Below are 12163 nucleotides of genomic sequence, written 5' to 3'. Positions count from 1 at the left end.
TGCAATCATTAAGTGAACAGTATTTGTGGAGTTCTAATGAGGGAAAAGAAGTCAGGCTGGTGGGAGCAAGGGAAAGCAAAAAGAGAAAGCAAATAAGCCACAAGTCTGCTTTCTTCATGGTCCAGGACACATAGGCCTCCTGCACAAATAGGTCACAGTCTTCCTGTGCCTGACTGTCACTAGACACCTGCAAGTTAGCTCACTGCAACCTTGGTATAACCACTGCTACACAAAGCTCTCTTCAATACACAGCATGAACACCATCCTACAAAATCTCTTAGAAGCCTTTGTTTCTTTGCAGTGAGCTTCTGGTGACTTGCCCATTGTCTCCCTGGCAACGTATTTTTCTACTTTCTTTAATAAATCTGTCTTTCTTTACCTACAACTCCCTTGGCAAATTTTTTTTACCTCCCACACCACCAACCATCATTCTCCCATGACAAGATTCCTTTCATTTTATTTCTCTGCCATCGTTTCCAAGAGTATTGTCATTTGTATGAACAAACCTGGTTTGTCACCATGCCTTTATAACAGAAAGAGGAAGGGGATAGAAGATCAAGTGCATGTTTTAAGGCCAAGATACAGTAAAGTCAGTGATCATTTCCACTTACATCCCATTGTTACAAACTGTGCCACATAACGATAGCTATTGGTAGTTAACACTGGCCAGTGAGTCCTCCAACTGGCTAACTAGAATAACTTTTATTATTAGCTCGATTAGTGGTAGTTTATTCCCTTTCTTTTTATTTCAGTAGGTTTTTGGGGAGCAGGTGGTGTTTGGTTCCATGAATAAGTTATTTAGTAGTGATTTCTGAGGTTTTGCTGCATCTATTACCCCATCAGTATACACTGTATCCAGTGGAGTAGTCTTTTATTCCTTACTCCCTTCCTCCCCACTTTCCCTGAGTCCCCAAGTACATTATATTATTCTTATGCCTTATGCTTTCCATCCTTATAGCTTAGCTCTCATTTGTGAGTGAGAGCATATGATGTTTGGTTTTCCATTCCTGAATTGTGTGTCTGTGTGTTTGTGTGTGTGTCTATATCTATATATGCACCACATTTTCTTTATCCACTCATTGATTGATGGGCATTTGGGCTGGTTCCATATTTTTGCAATTGCAAACTCTGCTGCTCTACACATGAGTGTGTGAGTATCTTTTTTGTAAAATGACATTTTCCTCTAGGTAGATAACTAGCAGTGGGATTGCTGGATTAAATGGTAGATCTACTTTTAGTTCTTTAAGGAATCTCCACATTATTTTCCATAGTGATTATAATAGTTTACATTCCCACCAGCAGTGTAAAAGTGTTCCCTTTTCATAGCATGCATGCCAACATCTATTATTTTTTAAAAATTTTTTTCCATTGTTGCAGGAGTAAAGTGGTATCACATTGTGGTTTTGATTTGCATTTCCCTAATGATTAGTGATGTAGAGCATATTTCCATATGTTTGTTGGCCATTTGTGTATCTTTTTAGAATTGCCTATCATGTCATCTGCCCACTTTTTGATGAAAGTGTTTGTTTTCATCTGGTTGATTTGTTTGAGATCTTTGTAGAAAGGATATTAGTCCTTTGGTGGATGTATAAATGAATTCATCAAAGTTCTAGTAAACAAAATTAATGTACACAAACCAGTAGCTCTGCTGTATGCCAACAGCGACCAAACTGAGAATCAAATCAAGAACTCAACCCGTTTTACAATAGCTGCCAAAATAAAATAAAATACTTGGGAATATATCTAACTGTGGAGGTGAAAGATCCCTATAAGAAAAACTGCAAAGCACTGTGGAAGAAAATTATGGATGACACAAACAAACGGAAACATCCCATGCTCATGGATGGGTAGAATCAACATGGTGAAAAGAACCATACTTCCAAAACCAATCTACAAACTCAGTGCAGTTCTCATTCAAATACTACCATCATTCATCACAGCACAGAACCATTGCAGTCTTTCATCCCTGAGGCTAACCTGCCACCAAATATATTCCAGTGGCCCAACATCCCCAACCCAAGCCGTAAGCAATTGTTGGACATCCTTCTCCCAGGGGAGCAATGCAGAGGTAGCACCTCACCACCTACTCCTCCCCCTACTTCTTGAGCTGGAGCTTAAGCAGTACCCTGCTATCTGGGAAAACAGTACCTTAGCCACTCAGTCATGCCTTCTCAGTGACTAAATTGAAGTAGCACCCTGCATTCCAGAGAAATAGTGCTTAGGCTGACAGGAACAATCACATGCCCAGCCCTGAGCTGAAGTGGCATATTGTGCCCTGAGAAATGGGTGTCCTGGCTGAGTGAAGCAAATGCTATCTCAGGGCTGAGCTGACATAGTACTTTGTGTCCCAGGGAAACAGAACAGTGACTGAGCTGAGACACCCCATCCTACAGGCCAAACACTGCTTTCCTGGAGCTAGATTCCCACCCTAAAGTCTGTGCTGCTGAGACATCCCTCTCCCTGGGGAGTAGTCATTGCTGTACTGTTTCCTACCACCCAACCAAGTCCCAAATGACAGCATCATTCTGAGGTGCTTGCTACCACTGTTATACCTGGAGTAACAGAGTCTGAGACACTGCTGAGCTCCACCATCCCAGGGCCTAGATGCACTACATGGGGCCTTGTCTCCTGAAAGGCAAAGTTGCCACTGAGCCCTATTAGCTCAGGTTCCTGAATTGAAGCCATACCCTGTTTCCTGGGTCCAAACCTCCAGAGCACCCGTTCTTCTCTGGAGTTGGATCAGTGCTATGTCCAACCCCCAGGAATAAAATAACAGTGACAACCTGGTGCCCTGGGTCTGAATTGCTAAAAAATGCTTCAGAGTTACAGATCCTGGCTCTATAGGCAACCTATAGCCATCCATGCCACAGAGAGGAAACCTGCATGACCAGACCCATGTGCCACAATGGGTTCACAAGACCTTGAGCCTAGGACTATGTTCCCACATTCACTCTGAGTATCTGCACCTGGAACCCAGCACCATCACTTCTTTTACAATAGCTACTAAAAAAAAAAAAAAAAAAAAAAAAAAAAAAGAAAGAAAGAAAGAAAAAGGGGAATATACTTAGGAATGTGAAGTATACTTAGGAATACGAAGGCTGTGTCAGACCTGACACCAAATGGGAAGCCTCAGCTAAGTCTTTCCGTTATGGGAGGTAATGAGAATAGGAGGATCCTAAGAATTCTTGATGCGTAAGACATTAACCTGTTAGCCATCACCACTGCCTCAAACTTCAACAGTCTTTGCCACTGAGGTGTTCACAGTTATTACTGACACTGAACATAGCTGAATAAGCTGCATGGAGACCACCACTGCACCTGCCCAGAAATAGTCACCACACTATTCCCAAGTGGCACACTAAAGCCCAAATGCTGGTTAAAGTCTTTCCTTATGAAAGTTCCTCCTGAAAGTTTAAACGAAGTGGTTGTTTCACTAGAGGAATGTATATAAACACAGGAATACAAAAAACATTATTTTTTAAAAGCAAGAAAATATGACACCACCAAAGGAAAATAATAACTCTTTAGTAACACATAGTAACACACCACTGAAAAGGAGATCAACAAATCACTGTAAAATGAATTCAAAAATAATTTCTTAGGGAAACGTAATGAATGACAAAGAAAACAAATAGACAATACAATGAAATATTCAACTAAGAGGTAGAAATACTAAAAAAGAATCAAACAGAAATCCTACAGCTGAATAGTTAAATGAATTAAATTAAAAATACAATGGAGGGTTTCACCAGCAGACTTGGTAAAGTAGAAAAAAGAATCTCTGGCCAGCACAACGGCTCATGCCTGTAATTCCAGCACTTTGGGAGACCGAGGCAGGCGGATTGCTTGAGGTCAGGAGTTCGAGACCAGTCTGGCCAACATGGTGAAACCCGGTTTCTACTAAAAATACAAAAAAAAAATCTGGGCATGGTGGCATGCACCTGTAATCCCAGCTACTCGGGAAGCTGAGGCAGGGGACTTGCTTGAACCAGGGAGGTGGAGGTTCCAGTGAGCCAAGATCGTGCCACTGCACTCCAGCCTGGGTGACAGAGTAAGACTTTGTCTCAAAAAAAAAAAAAAAAAAAAAAAAAATCTGACTTGAAGATAGGTCATTTTAAAACCCAGTTAGAAAAAAAATTAGAAATAAGAATGACAAAGAAAATAGAAATAAGAATGACAAAAAAATGAAGAAAGCCTACAAGACTTTTAGAATAGTGTTAAGTGAACAGATGTTCATATTATAGGAGATCCAGAAAGCAAAGAGAAAAAAGTCATGGGAAACATATTTACTAAAAGAATAGCCCAAAACTCCCCCAATCCAACAAGAGACATGAATGTCCAGATCCAGGAAGCACAAAGTCCCCATATAGATTTAACCCAAATGGAGGATGCCCTTACAGGGGCCTGAGGCACGTTATAGTCAAATTGTCAAAAGTCAGTTACAAAGAGATAAGTCTAGAAATAGTCAAAGTGTCATCACATATAGGAGAATCACTATTAGACTAACAGCAGATTTTTCCACAGAAACTTTGCAGGCAAGGAGAGAATGGGATGATATACTCAAGGTACTGATAGGAAAAAAACAAAAAGATCCAGCCAAAATTACTATAGCTAGCAAAGCTATCCTCAGAAATGAGAGAAAAACTGAGAATTTACAAGGAAAGCAAAAACTATGGGAATTTATCACTATGACTCAACTGGCCTTACAATAAATTCTCAAATGATTTTTACATCTGGTAACAACAGGATGACAATCACTAACATAAAATCATGCAAAGTATGAAACTGGTACAAAGGAGAAAGAGAAAATAATTAAACCTTAGCATTACAGAAAACCACCAAACCACATTTCTAAAAAAAAGTAAGAGATGAAAAAAGAAAGGATATGCAAAACAATCATACAACAATTGGCTGGGCGTGGTTGCTCACACCTGTAATCCCAACACTTTGGGAGGCTGAGGTGGGTGAATCACCTTAGGCCAGGAGTTCGAGACCAGCCTGACCAATATAGTGGAACGCTGTCTCTACTAAAAGTACAAAAATTAGCTGGGTGTGGTGGCAGGCACCTATATTCCCAGCTACTCAGGAGGGTGAGACAAGAGAATTGCTCAAACCTGGGAGTAGGAGGTTGCAGTGAGCCCAGATCATGCTGCTGCATCCCAGCCTACTGACAAAGCAAGACTCCAGCTCAAAAATAAAAATTAAAAAAAATGACTGCAGTAAATCCTCACCAATGAATAATTACCTTTAATGTAAATGGATTAAATTCTTCACGTAAAGGAGGTAGAATAGATAAGTAGATTTAAAAACATGACCCAATTCATATTCTGCTTTCAAGAAACTCACCTTACCTGCAAAGAGACATACAGACTGAAAATAAAGGTATGGTAAAAGATATCCATGCGAACGAAAACCAAAAGTGGGTAGGAATAGCTATAGCTATATAAGATAAAATTAACTTTGAGTCAAAAAATTGTGAAAAAGAATGTCACTAAAAATGACAAAGAGACTGAGAGAAGATGTAACAATGACAAATATATACACACTACAAGGCTACAGTAACCAAAAACAGCATGGCACTGGTACAAAAGCAGACACATAGACCAATGGAACACAATAGAGAACTCAGAAAGAAGAGAGTACATCTACAACTGTCTGATGTTTGACAAATGTGACAAAAACAGGCAATGGGAAAAAGATTCCCTATTTAATACATGGCACTGAGAAAAGTGGTGATTCATATGCAGAACATTGAAAGTGGACCCCTCCCTTTACACCCTATACAAAAGTTACCTCAAGATGGATTAAAGACTTAAATGCAAAAATCCAAAACTATAAAAACCCTAGTAGAAAATCTAGGCAATACCATTCAGGACATAGGCACAGGCAAAGGTTTCATGATGAAAACATCAAAAGCAATTGCAACGAAAGCAAAAATTGACAAATGGGATCTAAGTAAACTAAAGAGCTTCTGCACAGGAAAAGAAACTAGCATCAGTGAACAGGCAGCCTACAGAATGGGAGAAACTATTTGCAATCTGTCTATCTGACAAAGGTCTAAATCCAGAATCTATAAGGAACTTAAATTTTCAAGAAAAAACAACCCCATTATTTATAATAATAGTGGGCAAAAGACATGAACCAACACTTATCAAAAAAACCATTTATGTGGCCAACAAACATGAAAAAAGCTCAACCTCAGTGATAGAGAAATGCAGATGAAAACCACAGTGAGATATCATCTCACGCCAGTTAGAATGGCAATTATTAAAAAGCCAAGGAACAACAGATGCTGGCGAGGCTGTGGAAAAATAGAAACGCTTTTACACCATTGGTTGGAATGTAGATGAGTTCAGCCATTGTGGAAAACAGTGCGGTGATTCCTCAAAGACCTAGAACCAGAAATACCATTTAACCCAATAATCCCATTACTGGGCATATATCAAAAGGTATAGAAATCATTCTGTTATAAAGATACATGCATGCATATATTAATTGTGGCACTGTTTTCTAGAAAATATAAATCATAGTTCAAAGAGAACATTAGATAATGTCACCCTGTTTTATGTCCCATCAACCCTGTTTCAACTACTCTTAATGAAACAGCAGATCAATAGCTTGAACAGGGTTTAAAAATAAAATGTAAGTATTTTTCTCTTCCTCTTCCTTCCCTGCCTCCTCTTCCTCCTCTCTTTCAAAACTGCCTGTATATGTGTGAATGTAATTCTAATAAAGAAAATAAAATGGGCTTCCATGTTTAACATACATATTAAGAGAGATGCACCCCCCCAATCTGCCTTTATAATCTTTTTTATATTTATAGACATGACTTAAAAAAGAGTCCCTTGGCATATGCTTCTTTTTAAATTTGTTGTTCTGCCACTCCCTAGATACTACAAGATACTTTATAACAGTTCTCAATCCCTCCCTCCTAACCCTTATAGCATGGTTGTCATTCATCTCATTTATTCCTATGGTATAATCATTTAGTATATTGTTGCTATTATTTTGAACAAATGTTTATTAGGTCAACTAAGAATAAGAAAAATAATATTTTGTTACTTCTCAATTTATTTGAGAAAATTGCTATTTTTTAATGTCTGAAGAATAATTTTGTTTAGCGCAGAATTCAAGATGGGTGGTATTTTTCTTTCAATACTTCAAATACTTCACTTTCTATTCTTGTTTGCATGGTTTCTGATTATCATATCAGTGTTAATCATTCTCATTGTTCCTTTATAGAGAAGGTGCATTTTCTCTTTTTACAAAATTTTTCTTCCTTTTTGACTTTCTTCAGTTTACCAGATGACTTCAATTCTTTAATGAAACTGAAAAAAAACATTGATTTTCATTTTGTTTAGATACTACCTCGTTAGGATGGAAACAATGACTTTCAAGCAGTTCATGAATCAGATAAAAGCCTCTTTGTCTACATTATTAAGTTTATTTTTTAAAAAACTTCGTTAAAAATTAGTGAATGTTAACATGGAGCAACAATGCTCTAGTAAATAACATTTGATTTACCATTATATCATTAAGACTTTCCTGTAAGCATAGTAATTTGACATACCCTAAACATTTACATATTATTTTTTAATGTTCAGGTCTCTTCTATATCAAGAAGTAATAGTAATTTAAAAATTACATTTTTGCTTTATGCAAATCTACTGTCACATAAACCTTATACATTACTTGCTGTGGCTTTAGAGAATAATTTGACAAATGCTCTGATTCTCGCCCTGGCCTTACCTCTCAGTCTCGCTGAGCTGCTCGATGGCCGTAAACCAGGCTCCATTGTGCTGCTTGGGCTGGAGTTGTAATTATTTGCAGCCAGCTGGGGCAACTGGACCTCCTTGGTTACTTTGAATTCCTGGGGCCAGAGAAGACAGGGTGGTGATAGGGCCTGAGCAGGGATGCTGGAGGGGCCATAGGGGGGCATTGGATGGAGTAGGGGACAGTGTCTGGGTTTGTGTTCATACGGGACCCCTTCTTCTCTCCACTCTTATCTAGGACCCGTATGTTCTTAGAGCTGCTCCAAAGTCCCTCCTTCAGGAAGGCATCCTTGATTACATGTCATTATACATTCTTCCAAACTGGTAGAAAATATAACACCAACCATGAACCCTAATATGTACTATGGACTGTGGGTAATGATGTGTCAATCCAGGGTCATCAATTGTAGCAGTGTCCCTCTCTGGTGGGGGATGTTGATAGCTGGGAGGCTGGGTGGGTGGGGACTGGGGGTATGAGAGAACTCTCTCTACTCTCCACTCAATTCTCCTCGATTTCCCTGTGAACCTAAAACAACTCTTAAAAAAGTATATTTTAATAATTCTATGACTATCACATGGCCGGTCTTGTTCAAGAGCCCTATGCAGCTGGGCCCCTTCAGAGTTAAACTCCTGTTTGTCAGGAGAGACTCCTCGCCCTGGGTGTACGATCTGCAGTGCATCCTAGCTCAAGTTTGGTCTTATTATTTCATCTCTACACTTAAAAAAATAAATAGCCACTAGGTGTTGTAATCCATTTCTAAGGCATTAATGATTAAACCCAGGATTTTATCTCCATTCAGAATTATATACTGAATTGCCTTAGTGATTTGCTGACTTGGTTGTTTCATAAACATTACATATTAAAAACAATCCAACCCCCAAAGTTTGGTCTTCCTCTCCCTCCACTTGCTTGTGACCCAGATTTACTGTCTCTTAATAAATTGCAACATTGGTTTTGTTGTTGTTATTGTTTTGAGACAGGGTCACACTCTGTTGAGGAGGCTGGAATGCAGGGGTGCAGACATGGCTCACTGTAGCTGCCAACTTGTGGACTCAAACAATCCTCCTGAAAGTGCTGGGATTATATGTATAAGTCACCAGTGACAACCCTACTGTACCCTGGGAGCCCCGGGAGTAGCAACAATGATAGGAAACCATGTCCCCAAAAGGGCTTAACATGGGAGAGGTGGTCGGGGTGGGTAGACACCTGGAGACAGAGGCACCTGAGGGGCAGGAAGGCAGAGGGGGGCACTTCAGCACCCAGGGGTGGTCTCTCCCGCACCTGGGCTTCACTCCTCATCACCCTTGGGGACCAGGTATACTGGCGGGACCCTGCAGATGAGACAGGAAGGGGGAGAACATGAGGCCCTGGGCAGCCAGGCTCCACTCTTCCCCCTTCTGTGCTACACACACACATACACACACTGCACACATGCACACACACACTGTGGACACACTGCACACACACACGGCATACACACACACAGCTCCAGAGGTCCCGTTGTGAAAATGCAAAGGGGTCTGTGCATTTGGGGAAGAGCCACTGACCCACACCCCACCCCACCTGGTGGCCCAGGTTAGCCTCTGGCCCAGCAGAAAAGCCAGCAAGTCCCACCTCCAGTGTCCATTCTGATTGGTCAGTAAACGTGACCACCCCTGGTGAGAACATGTACACCAAACCCCAGGAACAACATACCCGTGACACCACACACTCATACACGCATGTGCTCATGCACACCCCCCATGCGCACCCCAGGGGCAGCGCAGACACCAAACTCTCCCTGCCCGCCCCACCTGCCATTGCCCGTTTTCTACCACAGGGCCCAGGGACTGCCTCCCAACGTTCCAGTGCCCACCTCACTCACCTGCTTGCCAAGTGATCCAGGATGTCCGTTCTCCCCAGAGGGACCCAGGGGATGCTTAGAAAGAGAGGATTTGGGTTGGGAACATGTTTAGCCTCCAGCCAAGGGACCCCTCAGGAGTGGGGCACAGAAGAGATGTAAAGGGCTGAAGGCTGGGGCTCAGTGGGAGTGAGGGGGTCACTGGTCACTCACAGGGTGTCCTGGTTCGCCATCCTTGCCATGGTCACCCTTAGTACTGTCCTGGCCCTGCAGGGGCGAAGCAAGGCCACAGGTGGCCCAAACCTGGCTGGCATCACCCTAAAACTGCCAACCCTCCTATCCCCCTGCCTGTGGTGTCACATCCCCAGCTTCCCAGCACCCAAGCCCATCAGCCATGCGGAGGCCTCCCATAGAAGCTCCACCCTCTTTAACCCTCTCTTCTCTAAGAGTCACCAGAGTCACCTTCTCCAGGGGGGCCGGGGTCTCCAGGAAAACTGATGGGACCTTGATCCAGAGTGAGAACAAGGGCCCCTTGGTCAAGTAGTACAGACTCCTGCAGGCACAGGCTACCTTCTCCTTCTCTAGGAGCAGTACCCACTGCCTCCCTAGGAAGAGGGTGTCTGTGCCCTCTCCCCACCTCCTGCACTCATTGCATGCTGTGCAATGCTTTAGGGGATTAGCCACAGGGCCTCTCACTTTCTCTCTGGATCCTTGACCCCATGCATCCTCCTAGGAGACCCCATTCCCAGAGCCTCCCTCCCAGGCATCCCCCCACCCTAGGGCTCCCCACACTCTAAGATCCTCACTCACAGAAATCCATATTCCCAGGGCTGTCATTCACAGGGCCTGAGAGGACTCAGCCTCCATCCCCCTCAAATCACACGGTTCCCTGTGGGGCCATCATCTGGCCGGAGGGATCATTTAGGCCCTGATGGTCCTGGCTGCCCCAACTCTGCTTTCTCCCCAATCTCCCCAAGTGAATGCTGCAGAATAAGTGGAGGGCACAGATCATCTAGGCGTCTTGAAGATCAAGGATGCAGCCACTGCTTCCAGAACACCTTCAATCACCGCTACTGCCCTCAGGGACAATGGAACACACATAGAGTCTAGCCTGTAAGGGGACTCACCTGGTCCCTTTCCCTTCAAGGAAAGGGTGGAAGGGCTCACTCAGGATGGCCAGAAGCAGAGACTCCTGGCTATGGAGGCCCTCCTGCTGAAAGAGGTCACAGGAAAAGTGGGGCGGGAGGCAGCTGAAGGGGGTGCAGAGGATTGGGAAGTAGAGTTAGCTGTCACCCACCTTGACATCTGGCTCACCCTGGATCCCTGGAGATCCTGACTCTCCTGATTCCCCCTGCAATGGGATTAAGGTAAAAAACCTCTCCCCTACCTCAAAAATTCCTAGTATTCCCCACGTCTCATTCTCTTTCCTCTCCCCAACCACAATTGGCAGAAATCCAACTTTCATCCCTCACCGGAAATACTTGTCCATTCACCCCCTTCCTGGTGACAGTCTCTCCAGGGGGACACAGGTTTCCAATGCCTCCCGGGGCACCTTGTGGGCCCTGGAGGAGGAGCAGAAATAGGGGTCACTGCTTGGGGAGGTGGGTCTGTCTCTGGGGCAGAAGCCCTGATGTGTGCTCCAAGGTCACCACAGTGAGACAGTGGAGGCCTTCTAGGGGAAGGGGCTTCTCTTGGCTCCTGAGACAAGACTAGAGTTTATGGCCTGGGGAAAGGGAGGCACAGGACCAGACGCATTAATCAGGAAGATCCTAGGGACAAAGGTGGGCTGAGTTAGTAGAATGGGGGCAGCGACTGGGCTGCCTGCCGTGGTGAGAAGGGAGCTGGCTCACCCAGGCTCCCTGTGTGCATGGAGAGAGAGGATGCTCATGCTACATGCACCCTCTCTCTCGGGGTGCCATGGAGGGCATCACCCCCAATGTTCCCTATGGGGAAAACAGAGAATGGGAGGAGTTACTCCCCAGCTGTCCCCAAGGTCGGGGTTGAGGGAGAGCTGGGGCTTCGTGGGCAGGGGCAGAAGGAAACCTGCAGAGACCACTCAGCTTAGCTCCAGACTTCCCAATGGCACCTCGGGGACCCTAGGGATGCCATGAACCCTAGAGAGGGGAGTGGAGTTGTCAGAAAATCCCAAACCCCTTTGGACTTTGAGTCCCCCATTATCTCTCCCTTGCACTTACCGTGAGGTCCCGTTCTCCCAGAGACCCCGACTTCCTCAACAGGCCCTGGTGGGAATGGAGTGGACATTCCCCGGGGTGTGACTCCCCACAGAGCCCCCCACGCACACCCCTCCAGCCTTTCCCTCCACATCCTCTCCCTGCCCCCAGCTTCCCCAGGTTCTCTTCTCTTCACTGACTCCAGGAAAGCCAGGAAATCCCAGGAGACCCTGGTGAGGATGGAGAAGCAGGGAAATTGAGAAGTTATGAGAGGTTGGCTTGAGAAGAGTCAGAGGGGGCCAGCAGAGGCCACGAGGCAGCGGCTTGGGGACCTGGATCCTGCCAAGAAGAATGAGGTGGCCTGGGACAAACCCCTGCT

General features: G+C 44.1%; 1 protein-coding gene across 1 annotated transcript in view; it reads right to left on the bottom strand.

Moving 5' to 3' along the window:
* The window catches only part of LOC140708711 (cell division cycle and apoptosis regulator protein 1-like), an 80056-nt gene extending 68181 nt beyond the window's left edge, over window positions 1–11875 (bottom strand). The window contains 5 exon segments of the mRNA XM_073005400.1: window positions 7750–7870; window positions 9827–9880; window positions 11086–11175; window positions 11507–11556; window positions 11809–11875. Coding sequence (XP_072861501.1) covers window positions 7750–7870; window positions 9827–9880; window positions 11086–11175; window positions 11507–11556; window positions 11809–11875 — 382 coding nt within the window.
* Window positions 11876–12163: the final 288 nt, after the last annotated feature.

This window comes from Chlorocebus sabaeus, chromosome 16 (assembly GCF_047675955.1).
Source record: "Chlorocebus sabaeus isolate Y175 chromosome 16, mChlSab1.0.hap1, whole genome shotgun sequence".
NCBI lineage: Eukaryota > Metazoa > Chordata > Mammalia > Primates > Cercopithecidae > Chlorocebus > Chlorocebus sabaeus.
The sequence above is the reverse complement of the archived record's forward strand: the minus strand, read 5'-3'. Positions and strand labels throughout refer to the sequence as shown.